Source organism: Arvicola amphibius, chromosome 6 (genome assembly GCF_903992535.2).
Source record: "Arvicola amphibius chromosome 6, mArvAmp1.2, whole genome shotgun sequence".
In the NCBI taxonomy this organism is placed as follows: Eukaryota; Metazoa; Chordata; class Mammalia; order Rodentia; family Cricetidae; genus Arvicola; species Arvicola amphibius.
This window is the reverse complement of record NC_052052.2, coordinates 39,970,308-39,996,889: the sequence shown is the minus strand read 5'-3', so window position 1 is coordinate 39,996,889 and position 26,582 is coordinate 39,970,308. Positions and strand designations below refer to the sequence as shown.

At 44.0% G+C, this 26,582-nt stretch overlaps 1 protein-coding gene across 1 annotated transcript in view; it reads right to left on the bottom strand.

The window, feature by feature from the left end:
* Scp2 (sterol carrier protein 2) overlaps positions 1–26,582 on the bottom strand; it is a 71,628-nt gene that overhangs the window by 24,448 nt on the left and 20,598 nt on the right. The window contains exons 7-12 of the mRNA XM_038335165.1: positions 24,329–24,392; positions 18,103–18,189; positions 16,901–17,051; positions 13,782–13,929; positions 6,365–6,472; positions 2,669–2,822 (exon numbers count right to left, since the gene is read on the bottom strand). Coding sequence (XP_038191093.1) covers positions 2,669–2,822; positions 6,365–6,472; positions 13,782–13,929; positions 16,901–17,051; positions 18,103–18,189; positions 24,329–24,392 — 712 coding nt within the window. The remainder of the gene's footprint in view (positions 1–2,668; positions 2,823–6,364; positions 6,473–13,781; positions 13,930–16,900; positions 17,052–18,102; positions 18,190–24,328; positions 24,393–26,582) is intronic.

Below are 26,582 nucleotides of genomic sequence, written 5' to 3'. Positions count from 1 at the left end.
CAGCCGTATACGGTGTCTTGACATCACTGTCCACCAAGGAAACCAAGAGTTCTTGGAGAAATGCCTGGTGTTATTGTGGCACGGACAATGCGAGAGGGGCCGGGGAGATAGACCCGCATCATGCAGCTCACAACCGCCTACAATTCTAGCTCCAGAGAATCTGGTACCTTTACTCACTTGCACACGCATGCCCAAACACACACACACACACACACACACACACACACACACACACAAATAAACATTAAAATTTTTAAAAGAGCAGGGTGAAGGTGGCACGTGCCTTTAATCCCAGCATTTGGGAGGCAGAGGAAGGAGGATCTCTGAGTTCAAGGTCAGCCTAGTCTACAGAGTGAGGTCCAGGACAGCCAAGGCTACACAGAGAAACCATATCTTGAAAAACCAAATAATAATAATAATGATAATGATAATGATAATGATAATGATAATGATAATAAAAAAGAAAATAAAAGAGGAGATTGGCCTATCTTGAGCCAGAACAAGGGGAAGAAAGTGTTACAGAGAATCATGGGACACAAGTGTCACCTTGAGGGGATTCCCACTGGCCAAACCAGGGGCATTCTGAGCCCCAAAATAACTGATACTAAAGGAGTATGACCTCTTGGATAAACAGACTTGTGACTTCATACAGTGTATATGAATGCATTTAAAAATAGGAGAGGAGGGAAAGTTCTTTCTTAAAGCAGAATATCAGTCAGTAAATACAGAAGGAGAAGTCAGAAAATCATCAATGGGCACTAAAATTAAAGGAGCACCCCCGCTGTGTGCCTTTTCTATGGACTTACTGACATTCATAAAGGGCAAACTACACAGAGGCAGAAAACAGAGCAGAGGTCACAAGGAAGGTTGAGCAAGGACTGCTGACAGGGCACACAAAGAACTAGAGTTGCTCACGGGTGGTGCACGCCTTTACTCCCAATACTCAGGAAGCAGAGGCAGGTGGATCTCTGTGAGTTCGAGGCCAGCCTGGTCTACAAGAGCTAGTTCCATGACAGGCTTGATAGCTACAGCAAAACCTTGTCTCGAAACACCAAATAAATAAATAACTATCTTCCTAATTTTACTCTGAAGGAAACAAAGTATCTATGTCAATTATACATTTGTATTTGTTTTTCATAGCTTGACTTTCACTAAGGGATTTCAACTACAAGAGTGAACTGGGTGGTTATTCCAAGGTCATCAGTACAGAATGGATGAGTCAGATTTAGGAAGAACAAGATTCAATCCCCTTTATTTGATTCAAAAGCATGTACTCATATGAGACAGACCCTACGGGGCAGGAAAAGCCATAGTTTTAATTAAACCTCAACAAGAGACCAAAACTGGAGTAGGACCTAAGGACCACAAATGGCTGTGGACATTAGGAAGGAGCTAGTCTTTGAGCTAGGTCTTCATGTCTGAAACAAAAATAAAGGTCTGAGTGGAGAAAGAAGAGTGAGACCCTGGAGAGGAAAACACCCCAAAGTCTGAAAAGTGGAGACATGATGGAGTCTGTAAGCGTGCCCCATCCTTTGAGAACAAAATGTGTGAATAAATGATTAAGCAATTACCAAGAATTTCAAGAGAAAAAGAGCCCGTCAGTGTTAAAAAGTTACAGTGTGGTTAAAGACTTTTAAGAATGGAAAATATGGTCAACGGTAATCAGTTCATTCATTCAGCTCAGAACACAATCTAATCTGACCTCAAACCAGACCCTGAGGAATCCCAGCACACACAAAAGCAAAGGTGGTTCACTATTAGAGGCTCATCATGGCCAGTGGTGGCCAGCAGAGGCAGGCAGATCTCTGAGTTCGAGGCCAGCCTGGCAGCATGGTTCCAGGACAGCCGGGACTACACAGAGAAACTGTCTCGATGAATCGGAAAAAAAAAAAAAAAAAAGACAAAAAAAGAAAAAAAAAGAGAGAGAGGGGGAGAGGGAGAGAGAGAGAGAGAGAGAGAGAGAGAGAGAGAGATGCTCTTTAAGAAAAGGAATAATTAAAAATAATTAAAGCAAAAAGAAAAGAAAAATAAGTTTGTGGACTAGGGAAGATTCGCTGGTATTTGGGAATAGAGGCAAGGAGCCAATGAAGGGAAAGGTAGGAAAATTGAGAAGAGGATATACATAATCTGGAACTAGTGCAGAAGGTGGGTGGAACTCAAACACAGGGCAAAGCTAGGCCTCGGAGAAGGAGCAACCCCGAGAGGCTGCAAGGCAGCTGAGGGATCCGAGAGGACAGAGGCACCTGAAGCAGCAGGCGCTTCCAAGAGAGGAAGAATGCGAGACAGGAGGAAGTCAAGCAGCCATGAGGGCTTGATTCAGAAACGTGTCTGCAAGGGTCCAATGGCACATGTATTTGGTTGTTTTCTCCGAACCACTTCAGAACCCGAGAGAAAGGAGAGCATAGACCGTGGGAAAGGAAACCAAAAGGCGACTTGTTCTACAGACTTGTGGGTCAGCATTCCTAGCTTCGCTCTTCCTCCTGAACAAAACTTTCGTAAGGCTGACTGAGCTTAAAAAGAAGTCTTAACTTTTAAAGTCAGGTTAAAACAGTAATGCCATACTTTCTCTTAAATATTCAATCAAATTGTGAATTTAAAAAAAATGCAAGCGTCACTTATTGCGAACAATCAGAAGAACAAAAGTAACAAAACTTGGAATGCCACTTACCTGACAGCTCCAGGAAAACCCATCCTGTAGAGTGTAACCACCGCAGCTCCTCCGAGGCCTAAATTGTGCTGCAGAGCCACCTTTGCCCCAGGAACCTGCCTCTTTCCGGCTTCGCCTCTCAGCTGCCAGCAGAGCTCCGCGCACTGAGCCAGACCTGGCGAGTCGAGCACAGAGCGTCCCGGGCCGCGTTAGAGCGAAGTCTCCGCCCACCCGGGAGCGAAGTCTCTGCCCACCCGCCCCACGCAGCGGCTAGTCGGGACTTCCCGCTAAAGCCACCCTCGCCTCAGGAACTTCAAGCCCAAGATTCGCAGCTAGTTCCCATGCTAAGCGATCTAGCATTTAAAAAAGACTCGAGTTCACAAAATCATGGAATGCTCGCACACTTTCTTCAACCCATTCTTTCCTGGCATGCTGAAATCGAAAACACTGCATCCGGCTGATGTGTGTGTGTGTTTGTGTGTGTGGTGGCACACTCCTCTAATCCCAGCAGAGGCAGAGGCAGAGGCAGAGGCAGAGGCAGAGGCAGGTGGATCTCTGAGAGTTCAAGGCCAGCGTGTTCTGCATATTGAGTTCCAGGACTACTTAGTGAGATTTTTGTCTCAAAAAAGAAAAAAAAAAGTGGACTCACTTAATTCTTTTGAGATGGGAACATTTTAAAAAGCAATGAGGAAGATAAGCTGAACTCTTGAGAGGGGACGAGAAGGATGCAGGCGATATTCAGTGGGAAATGGAAGAACTGGTTAGGAGTAGGGGTTCAAAATGGAGGGGAGAAGGAGACAATACAGATGGAGAGGGAGGGATCTATAACCCTGAGAATGTTTGAAATAGTCATAGGGAATCATTTAACTTTAAAGTACTTATTGCACATATAGGTATATTACACACATACACACACACACACACACACATTTATTGTTTAAATGAAGTTATGCCACTTGGGATGATAATGCCTCTGCCAAGAGCCGTAGACTAACAAAACACCTAGTGCCTGGTCTGAGAAAGTTCCTTCCGAGTTCAAGAGACTCCCCAAACAGTGAAGGCTCTGTTGTTGCCCTTGGTTTCATCCCAGAAGTCAAAGTGCCAATTGCTAAAGATAGCACACACAGGACTCAGAGGTGTTGAGCTGGATCTAACCCAAAAGCCTACTTCCTGAGGACTATCCTTCCTGGGCACGCCGGAAATAAAAAGGGGGATGAGGAATCAATAGTCTTACCAAGCTGTGGTGTCTATGAGCCACGGCAATGACCAGCACAGCCAGATGTCCCCAAAGGTGCAATAGTGACTGTGTCCTGGTGGTGATCACTGCTGTCTAGTTAGACTTAAGGCCCACTCAATAGGAAGGAAATCTCACCTGATACCATAAACCTAGCCAACCACCAGTGGCGAGCGAGGTTATGTCTCTTAAGAGACCCTACTAGACTGGGCAGTGGTGGCGCAGGCCTTTAATCCCAGCACTCAGGAGGGAACCTCAATTGAGCAAATGAGAAAATGCCGCCATCGGATTAGCCTAAGGCAAGGGTGGGCAGTGCCATTCCGGGGCTAGTGGTCCTGGTTTAATAAAGAAACTGAGTGAGCCAGGGAGCATGGCCAGTAAGCAGCATTCCTCCACAACCTCTGCTAAGTTCTACCCTCCAGGAGCACCCATGACAAACTTCTATAAAGAAGGAATTCCGTAGACAGAGAAAATAATAAACCTCTGCCAGTTTTTTAAATGACATAATAATAAAAGAACCAAAGAGAGAGAAAAAAGAACACAATGGCAGGGTAGCACTCCACACTGAGCTACCTGTGAAGATGCAGCCTGCCTGCCTGCCCCTCCCTTGTTTATCTGCCTTCCTGAACAGCCTGGTACAGAACCTGGGGCCTTCTGTATCCTAAGTGTCCCACCACTGAGCTACACAACAGCCCTGCACCCTGCCACACTTCTTCCTTTCTCTTCCCCACTCCATCTAGCTCCTCTATTTTTACTATGTTATAAGCTCACAAAATCTGAGGTGTTCTTGTTTTTGTTAGCTTTTGGACACAGAGTCTATACAGTCCTAGCTGTCCTGGAACTCACTCTGTAGATCAGGCTGGCCTCAGACTCAGAGTTCTCCTGCCTCTGCCTCCCAAGTGCTGAGATTAAATGTGTGTAGTAGAATAATCTTTTTATACACTGTGAAGACGTGACATTTTGACTGGTTTAATAAAAAGCTGAGCAGTCAGCAGCTACACAGGATTTTCAGGTAACTGATACTAGGAAGAAAAAGACACCAGCCAGGCGGAGAGAAGCAGCATGGGCAGTGCTGAGTAAAGATAATAAAGCTCGAGACAAAAAGTGGATTGATAAAAATGGGTTAGTTTAAGTTGTAAGTATTAGTTAGTAACAAGCCTAAGCCATTGGCTAGGCTTTTATAATTAGTAATAAGTCTCCATGTCATTACTGGGAAGCCGGTGGTCCTGACGAAAAGGTCCAACTACAAAGGTGTCTGCACCACCACACTCAAGTGAAATTTGAGTTTTAAATAAAAATAAAACAAGGTTAACTGCTTTAATTTATTGCAGAAACTGCAAGAAGTTAGAATATTCCACTAATCAGCACATACCAGATAATAAAGAGAAAACATAGCCCATCTACCTTTACAGAAACAAACAACAGAAATTTGCCACTAAGTTATTTTAGAAGCTGCAATATAGAAGCTGTCATTATTTTTTTCAGTTAAAGAGCTTAGAGTCAAAGTGATTAATTTCTAACTGCTCAGAGGAATCACAGTGGCCAGTGGGCAACAGAGCCATAGTAAAGCTCTTATTTCATAATTTCTAGTCTGGATTTCTCAAGAGAAGGCAAGGTTCATGCAGTGCTCAGCTGAGATGATCTTATCTGGGTAGTCCAGCGGCTCGTTAGGAAACAGCTTGCTAATTAGCACATTGCAGGTAAAGGGAAATCAAGCGACTGCAGTTAAGAAGCATTTAAAGCTCCAGTCACGGAGCTGGAATGGTGGTTCAGTGGTTAAGCGCGCTGGCCGCTCTTCCAAAGAACCAGGGTTTAAGTTCCAGCACCCACAGAGCAGTTCACAACTGTCTGTAACTCTAGTTCCACGGGATCTGGTATTCTCATGCAGGCAAAATCCCAATGTACATAAAAAATAAAGAAATGGAAAGAAAAGAAAGAAAGGAAGAAAGAAAGGAGGAAGGAAAGGAAAGGAAAGGAAAAGAAAGGAAAGGAAAGGAAAGGAAGCTCCAGTCACACTGAGTTCAAATACAGACATACTGAAATCACAGACTTCAGCCATTCACAGTGGCTCATACCAACAATCCCTGCATTTGGGAGGGGCAGGCAGGGGGATTGCTGAAAGTTTAAGGTCACCCTGAACTATACAGTGAGTTCCAGCCCAACCTGAGTTATACAGTTAGACTGTCTTGAAAAATCAAAACAAGGGCCAGCAAAATGGCTCAGCAGATAGATATGTGCCAAGCTTGATGACCTTGAGTTTTGATTCCCCAGGACCCACATAAAATTGGAAAGAGAGAGCCAATTCCCTCAAGCTGTCCTATGATCTCCACATGTGTGCGCTACAGAACATGCATGTGCATGCATGCATACATACACAATATATAAATAAGTAAATATAAAAAAGAATTAAAAAGCAAATCAAGGTCTAAAGTATAATTTTGACAAAAAAAATAAAAACTTCTCAAATCTGAATATATTGTTACCTGTTGCTCCCAGTGGGTGTCCCTTGGAAATGAGTCCGCCACTAGGGTTTATGACCCACTTTCCTCCGTAAGTGTTATCTCCTCTGTCAACCAGTGTTCCACCTTGCCCTGTGGGAGGAAAACATTAACATTCACAAATGTTACAAAATAACATTGGACAGAAGGCATGTCTGTTTAACTTTACCATACAGCTAAGTATTTAATACAAACACTTCCTAAGAGCTTAATAATTTGTTACAAATGCTTCTAAGTGTTGAGAAATGATATTGAGCAATAAAGGCTTATCTTTCAAAACTGTTCTGTATGAAACAGAGTACTTACTAGTTCCTAATAGCCCTGTAGCTTCCAAAGTTGCCCCAGCTGTGACAGAGAGGCAGAAAAGAACTAATATGGACAGCACAAACACTCTGCTAACACGGACAGCACAAACACTCTGCTAACACGGACAGCACAAACACTCTGCTAACACGGACAGCACAAATACTCTGCTGATACGGACAGCACAAATACTCTGCTAACACGGACAGCACAAATACTCTGCTGATACGGACAGCACAAACACTCTGTCTGCTAACACGGACAGCACAAACACTCTGCTAACACGGACAGCACAAACACTCTGCTAACACGGACAGCACAAATACTCTGCTAACACGGACAGCACAAATACTCTGCTAACACGGACAGCACAAATACTCTGCTAACACGGACAGCACAAATACTCTGCAGCACTTTAACTGGAAATTACAGTTTCAAAATTCTTAAGTGTCCAAAATGGATTTATTTTCTCTCTGGTTTTAGCTGTATTGCTATGTGGTATATAATTTTTTAATTAAAAAAAAAAAGCTTGTTGATCATCATGGCACACACCTTTAATCCCAGCACTCAGGAGGCAGAGGTAGATGGATCTCTGTGAGTTCGAGGCCAGCCTGGTCTACAGAGCTAGTTCTAGGACAGCCAGGACTACGTGGAGGAACCCTGTCTCAAAACAAAACAAAACAAAACAAAACAAAAACAAGAAAAGAGCAGGACTGACAGTGTGGCTCAGTGGCAGAGTGCGTACCCAGCATGTGGATGTCCTGGTGTTTGATTCCAGTACCACAAAAACAAGCAAACAAACAAAAATTCACTTTCATGAAATTAAGACAAAAGATTGAAAACACTGTTGAACCATAAAGGTTAAAAATAATTATTTCACAGTCACAGGACTGGTGCACAACCTTTTATCATAGCACAGAGGCAGGCATATCTTTGTGTGTTCAGGGCTAACCTGGTCTACATGCTGAGTTCCAGACCAGCCAGGGCGATGAGGTGAAACCCTGTCTCAAACTAACCCCTCCCTTAAAAAAAAAACTACAATTTTATTTCACATGTTTGGTGGCCTCCACATTGCCTGTTAATGATCTGTTTGCTGTTTGGTGGTTACAAAACAAAAGTGCATGGATTATATAAAATATTCTTCCAGATGCTTTTCTGATCAAATAATAAGATCTGGAAGCTCCAGAGGTGATAATAAATGGTTTGGGTGCTGTCTGTAGCCATGGCACCATGGGAGAGGAGGATGGAAAAGAGTTTGCGAAGGTGGGGACAAGGAAGAGAGCCCTGGACAAACCACATGGGGTTCTAGACACAGCATCTGAGGGGAAAATGAACCAAGGGTGCTTGAAATAAGAGGCAATGTGGCTGCAGGAGAGTAGTCACAGAGAGAAGAGGCTAAGGACACTGAGGTGCGCCCTAAAGAGACAACACTCAGCCAGTGCCTCTCTGTGAGTGAGAAACGAGCAGGCCTGGAAGAGAGGGATGACCCTGACCATTCTGCGTGGGCTCGAACAAAGAGACTGGAGTTGAAGCAGATGTAGGGCCAGCTGTGAGGCAACCGCAGCCTAAGAAACCATGCTGGCAGCGACAAAAAACCTGGCAAGAAGTGGCCTACTCAATTTATCTGAAGGCAGAGTCCAGTGCCAACAGGACTTAACAAAGGATTCAGTCATGGTGGCTTGAGAAAGAAAGAAGACTCAAGGCTGACTCTGCAGAGGCTGGAAGGATGGCTCGGCAGTTAAGGGCACCTGATGCTCTTGCAACAAGTTTGCCTCCCAGAAACAAACTTAGGCAGCTGATAACCTCCTATGACCAAAGGATCTGACAGCCTCTTCTGGCCCTACATATGCATACACACATGCACAGGCATGCAAACACATAAATAAATAATAAATAAATCTTTAAGAAAAGTGATTCTTTCCAGTGTGATCAGCTGGAAGATGTCAAAAATGAGAGAGAAGTTTGGGAAATACTAGCAGTTCCATTCAGAACTTACATTTGAGATGATGACAAGCCATTGAAAAAGCAAATCAAAACAGCACACACACACACACACACACACACACACACACACACACACACAAAACCTGTAACACCCTTAAAAGTAGGCAGCTTACTCACTGAATCTAGATTTCAGGGAAGCATCCAGAGCTGAGATAAAAACCTGAAAGTCATCGTCCCATAGATATTTAACTGGGTTCCTGTTCTGCTGCCAGATCACATTCTCCATGGTATTCTTCCCTCATGGTGCTCCTCCCCTCACGGTGCTCCTTCCTCACGGTGCTCCCTCCCTCACAGTGCTCCTCCCCTCATGGTGCTCCTTCCCTCACAGTGCCCTTCCTCATAGTGCTCCTCCCCTCATGATGTTCCTCTCCTCACGGTGCTCCTTCCTTCACGGTACTCCAACCCTCACGGTGCTCCTCCCCTCACGATGCTCCTCCCCTCATGGTGCTCCTCCCCTTGCAGTGCTCCTTCCTCAGTGTTCCTTCCCTCACGGTGCTCCTCCCCTCACGGTGCTCCTCCCCTTGCAGTACTCCTTCCTCAGTGTTCCTTCCCTCACGGTGCTCCTCCCCTCACAGTGCTCCTCCCCTCATAGTGCCCTTCTCCTATGACCACCACTGAAGACATGTATGCAGTGCTACTCACAGCTACCTAACGACTAGAGAGCAAACAAAAACATGAAGATTAGCGAGGAAAATCGCAGAGAAGCTGCTGCACAGCGTGATTTCTCAGGCTGGCCTTAGCAGTACTGCACAGGGGAGCAGCATCCTGGGACAGCACAGCGAGTCAGCACTACAGGACTAAGTCTGCCCTCTTCCTCTCACCCATTCCACTTTTGGCTTTTTCAGACAGTCTCAAGTAGCCCAGACTAGCCTTGAACTCCTGATCCTCCTGTCTCTGCTTCCCAAATGCTGAGATTTGAAACCCCCCTTTCTACCCAACAGAACCAGAAAAAGAAACTCCACAAGCTGAGTAGCAAGCAATGAAAGCCACAGTAGAGAGAGCCAGAGCAGAGCCCCCAGCCTGATTCTGAGTGCAGACTTATGTAGGTCTGAGAGTCACTCCCCCTGAGCTATGGATGCACAGGATGGCCCCGAACCAGCACAGCTGTAACAGGCTCAGGAGCTAAACATTGAGCATCAGTCACCACCTCCAAAGGCAAGACAGAACTGCAAACTGGGCTGACTGCTCCCTAAATCACAAACAGTGTGGAGCAGGGGAGATAACTCAGTCAATAAACCATGAAGCGTGTAAGCAGTAAGCACGAAGACTGAGTTTAATCCCCAACACCCACATAAAAGGCTGCCAGGTCCCAACAACAGAGTTTGTCTCAAAAATAAAATGGGGGGAGGTAACCCAAGGGAGAAAGAAAACAAAACAAAAAAGAAAGTGTTCCACGGACTTGTGGGGTAAAATCAAAAGCTCTAAAACAGACATCACTGTAATGGCACACGCCTTCAATCCCAGCACTCAGGAGGCAGAGCCAGGCAGATCTCTGTGAGGTGGAGACCAGCCTGGTCTAGACAGTGAGTTCCAGGTCAGTCAGGGCTGTGTATTTAGACCCTGTCTTAAAGCGGAGTGGGAGGCAGAGACAGAGAGAGGACCTTGGAACATGCAGCCCTAAATGGGATATCTCTATCAAATCTCTTCCAACAGGACAGGGAAACCTACCCACCTCAAGGAAGAAGAAAGAGTGTAAGAGCCAAAGGGGATGAAGGATGCCAAGAAAACAAGGCCCTCTAACTCAACATGATCAAAGCGCATATGAACTCAGAAAGACTGCTGCAGCATGCCCAGCCTGCACAGGTCTGCACCAGGTTCTATGAGTACTGATAATGGCTTCCAGCTCACTGTTCATATGGGATTCCTAAGTGTGCGAACACATGGGTATCTGATTCTTGTGCCTTCTCTTGGGCTCTTTTCCTTCTGTTTATTTGTCTTGTCCAACTCCAATGTGATAGTTTTTGTTTATATTTTATTTTGTTACATTTTTAGAAAAGTATATACACAGGTCTTGCCGAGGACCAAGGCTTGGTTCCCAGCTGCTCACAACAGCTTTTAACTCCAGTTCCAGGGGATCCAATGCCCCCTTCTAGTCTGATCAGGCAATAGACATACTCTTGGTGTACATACAAACATGCAGGAAATACACAGAGAATAAAAACAAAGAAACAGGGCTCTTGTGTTGGGAGCCAGGCTGATCCAAGGCTTTCTCAGCGGCCCTGATGAAAGGGCAAAGGGAATGCTAGTCTGTGTCTTTGCCCAGGGCAGACTTGGCTCCTCTAGTCTGGAACTGGAAACAGGCCCTCAAGGGAGTTAGGTTTTGGTTCCTGGGAACCTGGCCTTTTCCCCCCAGAACAGACTGGAGTTATGAGTCTCAAAGATGCTGTGTGCTGGGTCTGTGAAACATTTGCTATGTTCCTTTTGTGCAACATGGCTTGATTAGCTCCCTGATGACTGTGTCCATTATATGACAGTTTTGCGATGACTGTGTTCATTTCCCCCTGCAAACTACACATAAGATGCTGTACATTTAATAAACATCGTTGCATCCTGATCCCAAACATTCATGTCTTCTTAATTTATCTTCCTTTGGTCCTCCTCTCAGGAACCTGTCACTAAAGAAAAACCTGCCAGTCCAGGTCAGTCTTGGACTGGGAGATAACTCGGTGGGTAAAGTATTGCCACTCAGACATGAGGGCCTGGATTTGAAACCCTAAGATCCACATAAGAGTCCAGCATGGATCTATAACCCCAGTACTCCTACAGCAAAATGGGAAGTGGAGACGGGGGAGCCTCTGGATGCTTGTAGGGTACACAGCCATGAGCAGTAAGAGAAATACGTTGTCTCAGACATGAAGATTCTATACACACACACACACACACACACACACACACGATCTTTAAGAATGAAGTGACAAAAATTATAAATACCTAGGTAAATATAAAAGACTATTTCCTCTTAATGTCTTCAAATATGATCATGTTAATATTTTCAATATAAACAGGTGCAATACACATGACAACTACAACAATGAAGGCAAAGAGGAGTCAGTTAACAGGCCTGCATGGTGGCCAGGGTTCTTCCTTGCATGTTAAGAGGCACAATACTAACTACTAGAGACTGAAGGCTAAGTACACACCATGACCTTGGAGCAGCGATTCTTAACTGGGGGAGATTTACCCATGGGGAGAGATGTGGTAAGGTCTAGAGACATTTTTGGTTGTCACGACTGTGGGAGGCATTTGTGGCATTCTGTGGGCAGAAGGTCAAGCACACTCGCTGCTGAACACCCTAAAAAATGCACGCTCTACTACAGAACGACAGGGCTCAAAAGCCAACAGTGCTGAGGATGTCCTATCAGCAGCCTCTAGAGAAGAAAAACAGGGGGGCTAAGGAGGTAGCTAACTCTGTAGAGTAACAGAACTTGGGTGGTAGAAGCAAAAGGACCAGAAATTCAAGGTCATTGTCAGCTATACAGCAAGTTAGAGCTAGCCTGGGGAAAAGGGAGGGCCCAGGAGATGGCTCAGCAGGTAAAATGTTCCTGAGACAAGCCTGGTAACCTGAGTGTGACCCTGAAACCCTACAAAGGGGGAAAGAGAAAGCAGCTCCAGGGAGCTGTCCTCTGACCTCCTTATGTGCACCATGCCATGTGCACTCCAATAAACACAATACACACGATAACCATAAACTAACTAATATACATAAATCTTAAACAGAGATCAAGTAAAAAAGCCAGCAGATACATTAAACTAGTATACTACAAATGTTCAAATAATGCAAAAGAAAACAGAAGGAAAGCAGGGAATAAAAAGTATACAACACAAGCAGAAAACATAATAAAATGGTCCATCTAAACCATATAGACACAGAAGACTATGTTCTTAGACTAGAAGAAAATGTTCACAACATAAATAATTATCACTGGCTGGACAGTAGTGGAGTACACCTTTAATCCCAGCACTGAGGAGGCAGAGGCTGGCGGATCTCTGTGAGTTCAAGGTCAGTCTGGCCTATAGAATGAGTTTCAGGACAGCCAGGGCTACACAGAGAAACCCTGTCTTAAAAAACAAAAACAATACAAAACAAAACAAAAAACAACAAAAAGAAGCTTATCACGGAGATGTATCTAGAATATATAGAATATATATTAATATTGTGATGTCATATATATGTATGTATATAAATACATACACTCTTAAAATACAATATCGACAACAGACAGCCAAAAGGCAGAGATTTAAATAGATATAAAGACAGGCACATGATACATAAAAAGAAGGTACATGAGGGGCTGGAGAGATGGCTCATCAGTTAAGTGTAGATGCACTACTCTTCCCTAGAGGACCCAAGTTTGATTCCTAACACCCATATAGGGTGACTCACAACCAACTTAACTCCAGCCCTAGGGGATCCTGCAGTTACACATTCACTTTCCCACACACGGGTACCAATATATACACATAACTAAAGGTAATATAAATCTTTTTTTTAAAGGAGATAAATGAATGATCAATAAGCACATAAAAAGGCTTTCAGTATCATGAGTCACGAGGAATGCAAATCAAGACTACAGTAAGAGACAGTCCTATCCTCTGAGCAAGCCTGAAATGTGAACAGTGCTGTCAAGGGCCAACAAGGAAGAGAACAACCGGAGTTCATGTGCTCAGAATGGTGCGCTTTTGAAATGACAGGAACCAGTCACACCCTGTCAATCATCAGCTCTGCCGTTTTCCTTTCTGCAAGGCTTTACTTAAACACAATTTAAAAACACTTGAGATTGTAGGCCTAATAAACCCTCTCTAAAATGTAACAGGACATTCTAAGCACTGACTTGCATAATGTAAAGGAAAGTATACACTCTGTTCTGCCAGGGTTGGTGTCATCCAAGACTGGATGCTCTAAACCAGTTTGCACAGTGTGGCAGAGCCAGTGTGCAGAGGCTGGCAATTAGTGACTTCTATTGCTTAATGAGAAAGTGACAGCTGACGGCTTCTCAGTGGGACCGACACACACACACACACACACACACACACACACACACACATACACACACACACACACACACACACGGGGAGCCTTCTTCAAAGACACTACCTTCTGGACAGAGCCCCAGGGCTTCGTAAGTCAGGAGCTCGTTGACAGAAAAGCAGTCATGAAGCTCTATCACATCGATGTTGGTCGGTCTCAGGCCGGACTTCTCATAGCACTTCCTGGCGGCTTCCTTAGTCATATCGAAACCAACCTAGAACCAAAAGTCCATTTGGGAGTGAGTAAGGGGCAGCAGCCCATGGCCTTTTAGCCAAGGCATTTAAGAGACTAGTGCATGCATAACATTAAAGCTCAAAATACCACACATAGTGAAATCTCAGCTGAACCTGCATTATATAAAAGGTCTAAATAAAATAATGTCCAAAAAGAATATACATACTGAATTTTATACCATAAAGAACAAAAGTTTAAATAAGACATCAAAAAAGGACTTAGAATCTCTGAGGGTCTGTCTAGGCCGTTATGAAAACTAGGGAATCATAACATATAGCTGTACTGATGAAGTTATAATGTATCGTTGGAATGGCTGAAGAGAATTTTTATTACACTATTATGAGTCACAGTGAAAAATATGGAACAATTCTATAGGAAAATATGCAACCTTCTTTTAGGAGATCATAGAGGATTCAAACCACTTTTGCACAGGCCACGGTCAATTTCTAGTCAAGGAAAAAGGCAGAAGTAATATAAGATGTGCACTGAGAACCTGACCATAAGCGATATGCCATAACCCAGAGACTATAAGCTATATGCCATAACCCAGTGACTATAAGCAATATGCCATAACCCAGAGACTATAAGCTATATGCCATAACCCAGCGACTATAAGCTATATGCCATAACCCAGCGACTATAAGCGATATGCCATAACCCAGCGACTATAAGCTATATGCCATAACCCAGCGACTATAAGCGATATGCCATAACCCAGAGACTATAAGCTATATGCCATAACCCAGCGACTATAAGCTATATGCCATAACCCAGTGACTGACTATAAGCTATATGCCATAACCCAGCGACTATACACTATATGCCATAACCCAGTGACTGACTATAAGCTATATGCCATAACCTAGCGACTATACGCTATATGCCATAACCCAGTGACTATATGCTATATGCCATAACCCAACAGTATGATCTTGACTTTGCTGGTCAACACCCCACTGCTCTGACAAAACACCCAGGAAAACAACTGAAGAGCAGGAAAGGATCTTTCCTGCTTGTTTTATTTTTCAGACAGGATTTCATGTAGCCCAGGCTAGCCTCAAATCTACTGTGCAGCTGAGGATGACCCTGTGCTCCTGTTCCTCCCGCCTTTCTTCTCAAGAGCAGAGGTTACAAGCCGTGCAGCCGTGCCCCACGGGAAAGAATCATTTGGGTTCATAGTTTTGTGAGTTTCGACCCAGGGTCACCTGGAGCTATCACACCAGACCCATTGAAAAGTTTAAAAAAAAAATCCTAGCAGAGAACACATGGTAGAGCAAGGCTGTTCCCCCTGAAGGTCAGGGAGCAGTCAGAGCTAGCTATTTCCACAAAGCCTCATCCCTGAAAACCATTAAACTGTGATGATGGAGGCAGGTCTTCTATCAATCTGTTGATTTCATTGGTTAATTAATAAAGAAAACTGCTTGGCCTAATAGGTTAGAAAATAGGTGGGTGGAGTAGACAGAACAGGAAGAAGGAAGTGAGGTAGATGGCTCAGACAATTGCCCTGCCTCTACAACCAGATACGATGAAGCCAGCCGCCAGGTCAGACATGCTGAATATTTCCTGGTAAGACACCACTCATGGTGTTACACAGATTATTCGATATGGGTTAGTCAAGATGTGAGAATTAGTTAATAAGAGGCTGGAACTAAGGGCCAGGCAGTGTTTAAAAGAATACAGTTTGTGTGTGGTTATTTCGGGTAAAGCTAGCCGGTGGCTGGAAGCCCGGCAGTGGGAAGCAGCTCCACAGCTCCACACTACACTGTGAACCCATCAATGAATTAACCCTTTGATTAGGTTGGAGCTCCCAAGATCTGGTCACCTCCCAAAGACTCCACCTCAAAACAATGCTGGATCAGGCACTAAATCTGTAACACATGAGCTTACGGGGAATTAAACTAAAGCGTTTGATTAAGTTGTGTAGGCATTTCACATTTAAAGCATGTTGTAAAAAATTATTTTATAAACTCTAATTTACTGTCACAATTGTTTCTGTAGTTGAGGGGCAAATCTTCAGTTGTTCAACTCACTTTAGGTCTGAAATCTTTTATTTTCCCTTTAATAAGGGTAAATGCCTTTAATTCTAACACTTGGGAGGGAGAGGTTGGTGGATCTCTGAGTTCAAGCCAGCCTGGTCTAGAGAGAGTTCCTGGACAGCCAGAGCTACGTGAAGAAGCCCTTTCTCAAAAATAAATAAATAAATAGATAGATAAATAAATAAATAAATAAATAACCAGCATGTCTAATAAATTAAAATACCACATTTATGACGCCATCCTAAGCAGCATCTGATTAGCAATGTAGCTGAGGCTGGGCCTGAATTCCTGATTCTCCTTCCTCCACCTCCCAGTGGCCTTGCTGGAGTAGGTGTGCCCTTGTTAGAGGAAGTGTGTCACTGTGGAGGTGGGCTTTGAGGTCTCATATGCTCAAACTACCACCCAGTGTCTCAGTCCACTTCCTGTTGCCTTCTGATCAAGATGTAATCAGTTCCATGTCTGCCTGCATATGGGCTGAACCTCTGAACTGTAAGCCACCATCTCAATTAAATGCTTTCTTTTATAAGAGTTGCCATGGTCAGGCTAGAGAGATGGCTCAGCAGTTAAGAGACTGACTGCTTTTTTAGAGGACCTGGGTTCAAATCCCAGCACCCACATGGCAGCTTGCAACTGTCTGTAACTCCAGAGTCCAACACCCTGACACAGACATCCATACAGGTAAAACACCAATGCACATAAAAATAAAAATAAATATTTTTTAAAAAGTTGCCATGGTCATGGTGTCTCTTCATAGCAACAGAAACCATAACTAAGAAAATGGGCTACACAAGAACCTTTCTAGATCAAGTTTTTTATAAGTGCCTTCCAGAGCTAACGACAATAAAATGTCAGGTTGCAATTTAAAATAATATTTCCTTAATTTAATTTTTTTAAAAACATGAACCTCGGATATACCATTTTAATAACGCTTTTTTCTTCAAATGTGCTTGGCAAATCAGTCATCATCTCCTGTGCCACAATTTCCACAGCTTTGTCTTGCAGGCCATACTTCTGTACGAAATCTTCACTAGACAGAATTGCCGCTGCAGCGCCATCGGAGGTGGGACTAGGAGGAAGTGAAACAATTACTCCAACATCGTCCATCTCCTAGGGGTTCAGACTGGGAGCTGGGGGCGGGGGAGATGAAGTTTGTTCCCCAGCCAATCCCAGTCTTCTCTGAAATGTTTACTATTTAACTGCACATGCATCCCACTGAGGCTGAGTCTCCAGCAAGCCCTCAAAGGCTCCTCTCTGCTTAGTCTGCAGCCTCTCCCTCAAGCTCTCACTGAGAGAATCCTGCATCTGCCTCCACTGACGCATGATGCCACTTCTGGAGACCTCTGCAGAGTGGTCTATTTCCTGTATTAGTTCTATGAAGATACTACTAGGGACTCACACCACTCCAGCCTTGCTGTATCCCAGAGAGCTCAGTCTGGAATTCTCTTGGAAGCTGGGGCAGAAAAGAATGGGGACATTAAAAAATCCAGAGGTAAGACCCTTGAGATCTCAACACAGATCTACAATCAGCTGGGAAGCTAGAAGCTAGGTGGCACACACAAGAGCCCCTCGATAAGTTGGGAAGGATTTTCTAAGTGGGCCATACTTCAGACTCTGCCAGGTGACAGCTGACCCATTTTGTCAACTGCATCCCAGACAGTATCTCCAGAGCTGAGTCAGGAATGTACGCAGGACTACCCAGTACTCAGTCAATGTTCGAGGAGCAACTTTTCCATGTTAGAAGTCTACAGGGAATACAAACGTTCCAAAAGCCTTGGGGCTGCACTTGCCTCCTAAGGCCTTTTTAATGAATAAACACAGAATACCCCAAACAAGTAAAAGTTACTAGAGAAGGAAGAGGTAAAATGTATTTTTTCATGACAGAGGGGATCTGCCTCAGAGCAGCAACAAGAAGTAAGGGTACATGCTCAGGAAGCCACCCAGAGTGAGGTGACACTGGTAGAGTAACCCAGAGTGAGGGGACACTAGGGAAGCCACCCAGAGTGAGGGGACGCTGGCAATTCTACAAAAGCTACAGACATCCTAACATTTACCCAGGGAGGGATGAGAGGGGATGAGCAGTTAGTTATGCTTAGGAAATATTAACATGCTTTTCTTACCAGCATTGCAAGACGGTCAGAAAATCGAAAATCGTCTTAGATTTCATTATTTCATCTAAGCTGTATTCGCTCTGGAACTGGGAGTACCTAAATACAAGATACATGGTTACAAGACTTAGGGAAGCAACTGTAATTTCTGCTGATGAATCTTTTCACAACCCACAAACTTACACTAAGAAGTTTCAACCTTAATGTCATTTGAATGAAGTTTTTAAAATAAAGAAAACAACACCTACTCTACAGTCCTATGTTGTGTATGGAAACTGTCTGTCCTAGCTGGGCAGGGTGGCACATGCCTGCACCCCCAGAGCTAACACTGTACTTGGCACTAACTATAGTTGACATTAACACTCAGGAGGAGGAGGCAGGAGGCTTAGAAGTTCAAGGTCATCTTCAGCTACACAGAGAGTTCTGGGCCAGTCTATACTACCTGAACAGTCTCAATAACAACAACAACAACAGTAAAATCTGCCTGGTACAGAGCTTCTAAAACCATTTCCCATGTGACAGGACTGGCTTTGTTTTACTAATAAGATGGCTGAAGCTGGGGGGGGGGGGGGCTGGCCCATCATTTCCTCTCTCCTCTTCTCTCTGCTCCCTGACCTTCTCCTAAGAGGGTCTCTCTCATTCTAGCCAGGTTGGCCTTGGACTCTTCATTTTCCTGCCTCCCTACATGCTGGAATTAGGTGTGCTCCACACAGTGCTCCCTGAGGAACCTTTAAGACAGGCGTCTGATCACCAAGGAGACCAACCACATAGATTCAGGGTGACTTGAGACTGCTCACCCTTTGTTGAGGAGAGGAAGGCGGGAAATTAAGTTCAGTCATGTGACCGACCAGTCATTTATGGAGCATGCCATATAACAAAGCCAATAAAAATTCTAGACACAGAAGGTGGGGAACGCCTGGATGTCCTGAGGAAGCTACAGTGAGGGTGACAGCCCCTCCCCTCTATGTGGGGACTCACCCAGTTAGGAGCTCCAGACTAGGACTCCACCTTGCTACATAGCTGAGGATGACTTCTGATCCTTCTGCTGGAATTAACAGGCATATGACATCATGCCCTCTTTCATCGGGTGTTTTTCTGACTAACATTCTCTATAATAACACCATATATATATGCACTTTCCTGAGTTCTATGTTATTCTGGAATCATAAAACCTGAGGAGGGGGGGTGTCATAGGAATCCCTTAGATTGTAGCCAGTGAGCCAGCAGTGTGGGTGGGCTGGCCAACTACCAGTAACTGGCATCTGAAGTAAGGTCAGTCTTCTGAAGGGCAGAAGGTGAGCCTTGCAGTGTGTTATCTTTGAGTGGCTCATGCCAGCCCCAAGTAACAAGGTGCCCAGCTGGTGCTAACACCGGTTAGATGTTACAACAGAGCACCTTACTTTTCCCCTAGTCAGTTATAAAACTCTAGCCACTAAAATGAAAGGACAGGGTCAGCGAGATGGCACAGGTGAGGGTTCACCCCCCTGAGTATACTACCCAGAGCCCACACAAAGAAGAAAGCAGAGAACTGACTCCACGGAGCTGTTCACTGAGCCCCACACACATGCCACACACATCATGCACATAGCACACAACAATAATAGGTTAATTAATTTTAAATCAAATGGCTTGTTGGCTAGGGATGTAGCTCAACTGGAAAGGTTAGGGAGAGTTCGTTTGTGTTTTAAAACAGGATCTCTTTATGTAGCTGTGGCTGTCCTGGAACTTGCCTTGTAGAACAGGTTGACTGACCTCCAACTCACAGAGACCTGCCAACCTCTGCCTCCAGAGTTCTGGGCTTAAAGGCATGTGTCACCACACCCAACTAGAGTACTTTTCTAGTACACAAGAGGCCCTGGGTTCCCAGCTCCACGCAAACTGGATATGGCGGCACATGCCAGTGATTCTAACACTCAGTAAATGGAGGCAGGAGAAGAAGCTCAAGGTCATCCTCTGATACATATCCAGTTCGAGGACAGCCAGGGCTACATGAGACCCAGTTTCGGGAAGAAACAGGAAAAATCACTTGCCTAGCATATGTGATGCCCCACATTCTGAAATAAATAAAGTTAACGTTGGCCATGATTAGCTTTCAGAAAGTACCTTATTTGAGCCATACCCCATGCTGGGCAAAGAGACAGGAATACAGTTCCTACCCTCAAGGAATCCTGTATGATTCCACAGTAAAGAAATACATTCTGTTCTAATATTTACAATAACATACTATGACAAAAATGCTATGTGGGTGGTAGAGGAGCACAGAGCTGTGCATTAAACCCAGATGCCCCAAAACAACTAACAAAAGGGGGGGGTGGATTCCTGGCTGGAGAAGCAGAAGATGCAAAGCAGCCTGCGGTGAAAAAACCAGAGGGATTAAGTCTGGGAGGGGCGAGAAGGCAGGACAGAAAGGTGGGCAGGAGAATGACCAAGGATTAGAGCAGAAAAGCTCCTTTTTTGATGGCCATATTTCACACTAAAAACAGTGAGGAACAGGGTACTAAACTGGGCTGTGGCTCGGTAAGATCCATATTTCATCAGGAAAACTTGGTATGTAAAAGGGATAGAAAATGACAGCACCAAAAGCAAATCGGCAAAGAGATGGGGCAATTAGTTAGGGCCAGAAATGAAAGGGCCTGGTGTGGGAAACTGGAAGTTAAAGTCAGAGAAAGGGATCAATTCCAAAGATGGTTGGTAAGGAGGCAGAACCTGTGAGTTCATCCCCAGCCCCACACAGAACAGACGCTGTGGGAGGTAGACTCGAGGATGTTCTAGCTTCCTTAGATAATGAGGTACTTGTTGATGTCAGTGACCGTGATAAAGAACAAGGAAGCAAATCCAGGGTTGAGGGAGGTGACAAATTTAGAGTAGACCCACTGGCTCTGAAGAACCTGTAGGACATCGAAGTGGAGCCAACCAAGAGAAACGTCAGACCTAAGGTGTAGATGGCGTAGGCTAGCCCCAGTCCTTTCTACTTACCATAGATCCTCACGGTCTTTCACTAGCCTTATACTGTGAGGGAATAGGCTCAGAAATAGGGGTTGGGTTTGGTTTTCTCTTTGGGAGGTAGGATCTCATGGAACTCAGGCTGGCCTCAAACTAGATCCGTAACTGAGTGTGACTGACCTTATAGTCCTGATCCTCCTACTTCAGTCTAGAAGAAGCCAACACTGCCTTTTGGAGCCCCAATGCCAGAAAAGTGCAGTGTTAATTCCTCAACATTCCAGGAAATCAGAAGGACCCTTACAGTTCTCCAGGGACTAAGGGTAAGGGATCAGTCGTACGCAGCTTGACAGGCCTCAGCAGGCCCGTCCTAGCTCTGCTACCCACTGCCAGTGTTTCCTCTGATGCTAACTCTTTCCCAAGTACACTGCTAGAAACAGAATGGGCAGAATGGGGAGCTGGGCAGTGGTGGTGCACGCCTTTAATCCCAGCACTGGGGAGGCAGAGGCCTGGAGGATCTTTTTGAGTTCAAGGCCAGCCTGGTCTACAAGAGCTAGTTCCAGGACAGTCTCCATAGCTACAGAGAAACCCTGTCTTGAAAAACAAAAAAACAAAAAGGAGGAGGAGGAGGAGGAGGAGGAGAGAGAGAGAGAGAGAGAGAGAGAGAGAGAGAGAGAGAGAGAGAGAGAGAGAGAGAGAGAGAGAGAGAAAATATGGAAGAAGAGAAGAAGTGGAAAAGAAGAAGAAAGAAAAGGAGGCAGGGAAACGAGGTAAGAATGAAAAATCGGTTCAGCCTGACTCACCTGTCAGACTGGATCAACTTCTAGGAAGTCTGATGCCAGGCAGTTTATTGCCAGCATACTTAAACACAATATAATTGGGAAAAGTTTCCAGGTATAACAATATTCCTGGTGCACAAGGAGGCAATGACTATACTGAAACAACTTAAAGCAGATGCCATTTCTTCCAAGAAGATGGGTTCTAGAGCTAAGCTACCCATATTAGTTTTAAGGGTCTAAGGAAGGGTCTGGCACGGTCTTGGTCATACAGATAATACAGAGGTCATCTGGGCTATTAGCCACCTCTGGTCCGTGTTGTGGGGGAGCCCCTGGCTATACAGGTAGTGTAAAGATCCTTTAGATTACTAGCCACCTCCAGTCCTGGTTGTAAGACTTTGATATATCACAGCCCAACAGGTATCACAGATTTCCAGGGTATTTCTCACCTCCAATTCCTGGCCTTCTGAAAAAACAGGTTCTACAGCTTTCCCTTTGACAGGACAGTCCTGGGTGCTTAAAATTCCTGGTTTCCCTGAGCTCTGAGTGCAAAAACCTTACGCTCCCCAAGAGGAGGAGGAAAGGATAATGGAGTCTGACTTTACTATATAAGCCGTGGGAGTCACCAGGACTTTCACAATAGCCTTAGGTTTTCTATAAAAGACTCTTGGATCTTGGGGATGGAATCTGTCTCAGTTTCTTTTCCTGCAGCCATGATAAAATAACCTGACAGCAGTAATGTAGGGAAAGGATTTCTCTAACTCACAGTTGAAGGTGTAATCTATCATGGTAGAGAAGTCAAGGCTGCAGGTTTAAAGCAGCCGATCCATTGCATCTGAGGTTGGAAGGAAGAAAGGGATGAATGAACGCGATGGGATCAGCTCTCTCAACGTCTCTGCAAAACGATGGGCCTGGAACTGTGTGTGAGCCAAGGTAACATCTCCCTTAAACTGCTTTTGTTACAGCTACACAAAAGGAAACAAGACATAACTAGGCATGCCCGAAGAAAGCTGACAGCAGCGTGAAGTGTGACAAACGTGCGATGGTTTGTGTGACAAAAACACCCCTATTATGTCAAGGCTTACATGTCATAAGTGTGGCAAAGACAGTTCAGAAACAATTTTCTGATTCCCTCTGTGCTAAGCATTAAGGATATGAAGATGAGAAAAGACTCTTGCCCTCGAGGAGTTTGTAATCGAGGAGGAAGAAATAAATAAGAACAATGCTGTCACTTCTCAGGATGACGCAGGGAGGGAGAAAAGGCGGGAAGAACTAATCTGACTATGGGGTTCAGAGGTGGGGAGGTGACCTGGATTAGACAAGGTCATCAAGGAAGAGTCCTCGTGATTGAGTCCAGGGGGCTTTATAAGAAGTGCAAGAGACCAGAAGAAACACAGATCTACACACATGACCCTAGTCTCTCACTATACACTGTCCTGTACCTCCTTAAGACTTCTGCCAGTAAGAGGCCATTATCAAGATGGACATGGTGGCACACATCTTTAATCCCAGCACTTGGGAGACTGAGGCAGGCAGATCTCTGAGTCAGAGGCCAATCTGGTCTACAGAGTGAGTTCCAGGACAGCCATGGATACACAGAGAAATCCTATCCAAAAAAAAGCAGACCATTGTGGGATGGAGAACTCTGTGACTTGCATGTTCAAACCACAAGGCAAAATAAACTCCTTTTCTTTCTAACTCATCCAATCTGTGATATGGTGTTACTGGCAAAGAAATGATCCAACATGTTTTGCATTGTTTCTACAGAGATTCTGATTATATGATACCAGGTCAGCTCCCAGTGGACCTCTTTCCCCAGCAAACACTGAGTTCATGCTATGAACCAGGCATTGCACCACCACTGAGCATTCAGAGATTGCTGATGGACAATATATCTGAATATATCCAATATCATTTTCTTCAGATTACTTTTAGGATATAAATAATTATATTGTTCTTCCAGAATAAGTTAATAACACTAGAGTGACTGAAATTCATCTCAGTTATAAAATTAATATGCATTTTACAATCTTTTTTGCTGTGCAAAGAAATGCACCTAGAACCTCATACAAGCTAATCACTAGCTCTAGCACTAACCTGTCCCATCCGCCCCAAGCAAATTATTTTAGCATCTGTCACTACTATTCTTATTTAAAAGAATCATTAAAGCCAGGTAGGACAAACCATCTGATGCAGAAGGACTGCCACAAACTGGAGGCTAGCTAGGGCTACTCTCTCAAATTCAGCCTCCCTCTCCAAAAACAAAAAAACAAACAACCTTCAGAACATAAATAAGTTTAAAAAAAACCATTAAGCTTTAATGGAATTTTAAGTATAAATTAGCCAAGAACTAGGATGGCAAAAGCAGACAATGTATGCTTTGAGCACAAGCCTTTCTTTTATAGAAAATAATAAACATCCAAGCTAATATCTTTGAGATTTTGCATTAGTTGTCCAAGTATACAACTGCATATTACACGGTAGGAGACCAGATTTTCATGTCATATCTCTGAAGTACTTACGGGTTATTAACTGAGTGTTTGTGATTTTTCCATCCAATTTTTGCAAAGTGTTCAACTTTTGTTCCTGCAGAGAAAGCAAACATCAATCAACGTGCTGTTTTCTTCAGCTCATTATCAAATGTCACAGTGGAACTCAGTGTTTTGCTAAATATTTCCATAGTTTCTCTTGCCCTGATATCAGGGTTAAAGACAGCAATCACTCATATGATTTGCTATAATTAAATCTGAGCATTTCACAAATTGACTCAAGAGACATATGAGATAAAAACCCTTCCAACTGTCTGTTCTATTTAGTATAAATAGGATTCAGTTTCAAAAACTAGGAAATAAAGTCTGGAGCCATAGTGCTTAGCGGAGAGTATTGCCAGCAATGACCCAGTGCCTGCCAGACATTCCCAAGCCCCAGAGTGAGTGTGTGTACGAGTCACGTCCTCTATGATTGACAAACAACCCCCAAAACTTTATGATACAGCAGAAGGGTCTTTAGAAAAGTTACAGCCAGTGGATCATAGATGTTTTCCAGATCTTTGTGGGGGGGGAGGGTTTTTTTTGTTTTGTTTTGTTTTGTATTTTGAGACAGGGTCTCACTGTTTAGCCTTTGGCTGGCTTGGAACTCACAGAGATCCACCTGCCTCTGCCTCCAGAGTGCTGGGATTAAAGGTTGTGCCACCCGTGATGGCTTCCAGTTCTATTTTTAACCTCAAACAAGCAGGGCAAAGGAAACAATTGAATAGATTCTATTTAACTACAGACTGGGTGAGCTATAGTGGTGCGGTGTATCAGAGGTTTGTGGGCACAGTACAAGACTTGCACTGTTTTTGAGGAGTGTTGCCAAACACCTGTAATCCCAACACACAGGAAGAGTGAACAAGGAGGATCAAGGAGTAAGGCCATTGAACTTACTGAACCTTGTCTCAAAATATAAAATAAGCAGGGCCAGATGCTGTGGCCTATGCCTTTAATCTCAGTACTCAGCAGACAGCAGCAGGTACTATGAGTTTGAAAAATTGAAAAATAAGAGCACCAGCTACTCTTCCAGAGGACCTGGGTTCAATTCCACATGGCTATCTATAATTCCAGTTTCAGGGGATCTAGCGCCCCCTTCTGGTCTCTGTGCAAGAGGTGCACAGACATACATGCACCCAAACAGCCACACACATAAAAAGTAAAATTATTTATTTGTTTGTTTATGTTTATGGTTTTGCTTTTGTTTTTGTTTTTTGAGACAGGGTTTCTCTGTGTAGCTTTAAAGCCTGTCCTGGAACTCACTCTGTAGACCAGGCTGGCCTCAGAGATCCACCACCTAAATGCTGAGATTAAAGGCCTTCATCACTATCACCCAGCAAATTTTTTAAATTTTTAAAGAAAAGTAAACAACAAAATCATGAGGAGCTTTGGAGCCAGGAAATGGTATCTGTGGGATAAATGGGTGAAATTATGAGTACGCAGTGCAGTCTGGGTAACAGTACCATGTTAGCATAACTAATTTTTTCCTGAAGTGGGGAAAGATGAGGTCTTGCTATGGTCTCCAAGCTGGCTTAGGAGGCCTGGCCTCAAGCAATTCCCCTACAACAGCTCAGACACACACATTGATATGCTTGACTTTATACTCATTTCTTGATTTTGGTTATTATAAGTTAGCTGTGAAAGTCTGTAATTTATTCTTTTTTAAAGCAGAGTCTTACTATGCAGCCCTAGCTAGTCTAAAACTCACTATGCAGATCAAGCTGGCCTTGAACTCACAGACATCCTCCTACCTGGGGTGTCTACTCCTGGCCTGCTCTCAAATATCTAAGTAACATAATAGTATAGATAAAATATACTAAAAAAAATAAGCATAGCAAAACATAAATGATCTAGAAAAAAATGTATTAGGATTTTTTGTACTATTTTGTGCAACACTATCATAAAGTCTGAAATTATTTCAAAACAAATATGAAAACTGCCAGGCAATAGTGGAACACACCTTTAATCCCAGCACTCAGGAGGCAGAGGCAGGTGGATCTCTGAGTTCGAGGCCAACCTGGTCTTCAGAGTGAGTTCCAGGACAGCCAGGGCTACACAGAGAAATCCTGTCTCAAAAACAGAAAGGCAAAGGAAAGAAAAGTACTAGGTCAACAACTCTATAAGCCCTAAACTTATAAACTTTATAAACTCTAAATCTAAAAGTGAATCACACTATCCTTCAAAACTGATAGTCTCTCAACTGAAAACCATGAACAATTTCAATTATGGGCCAGAGAGATGACTCTGG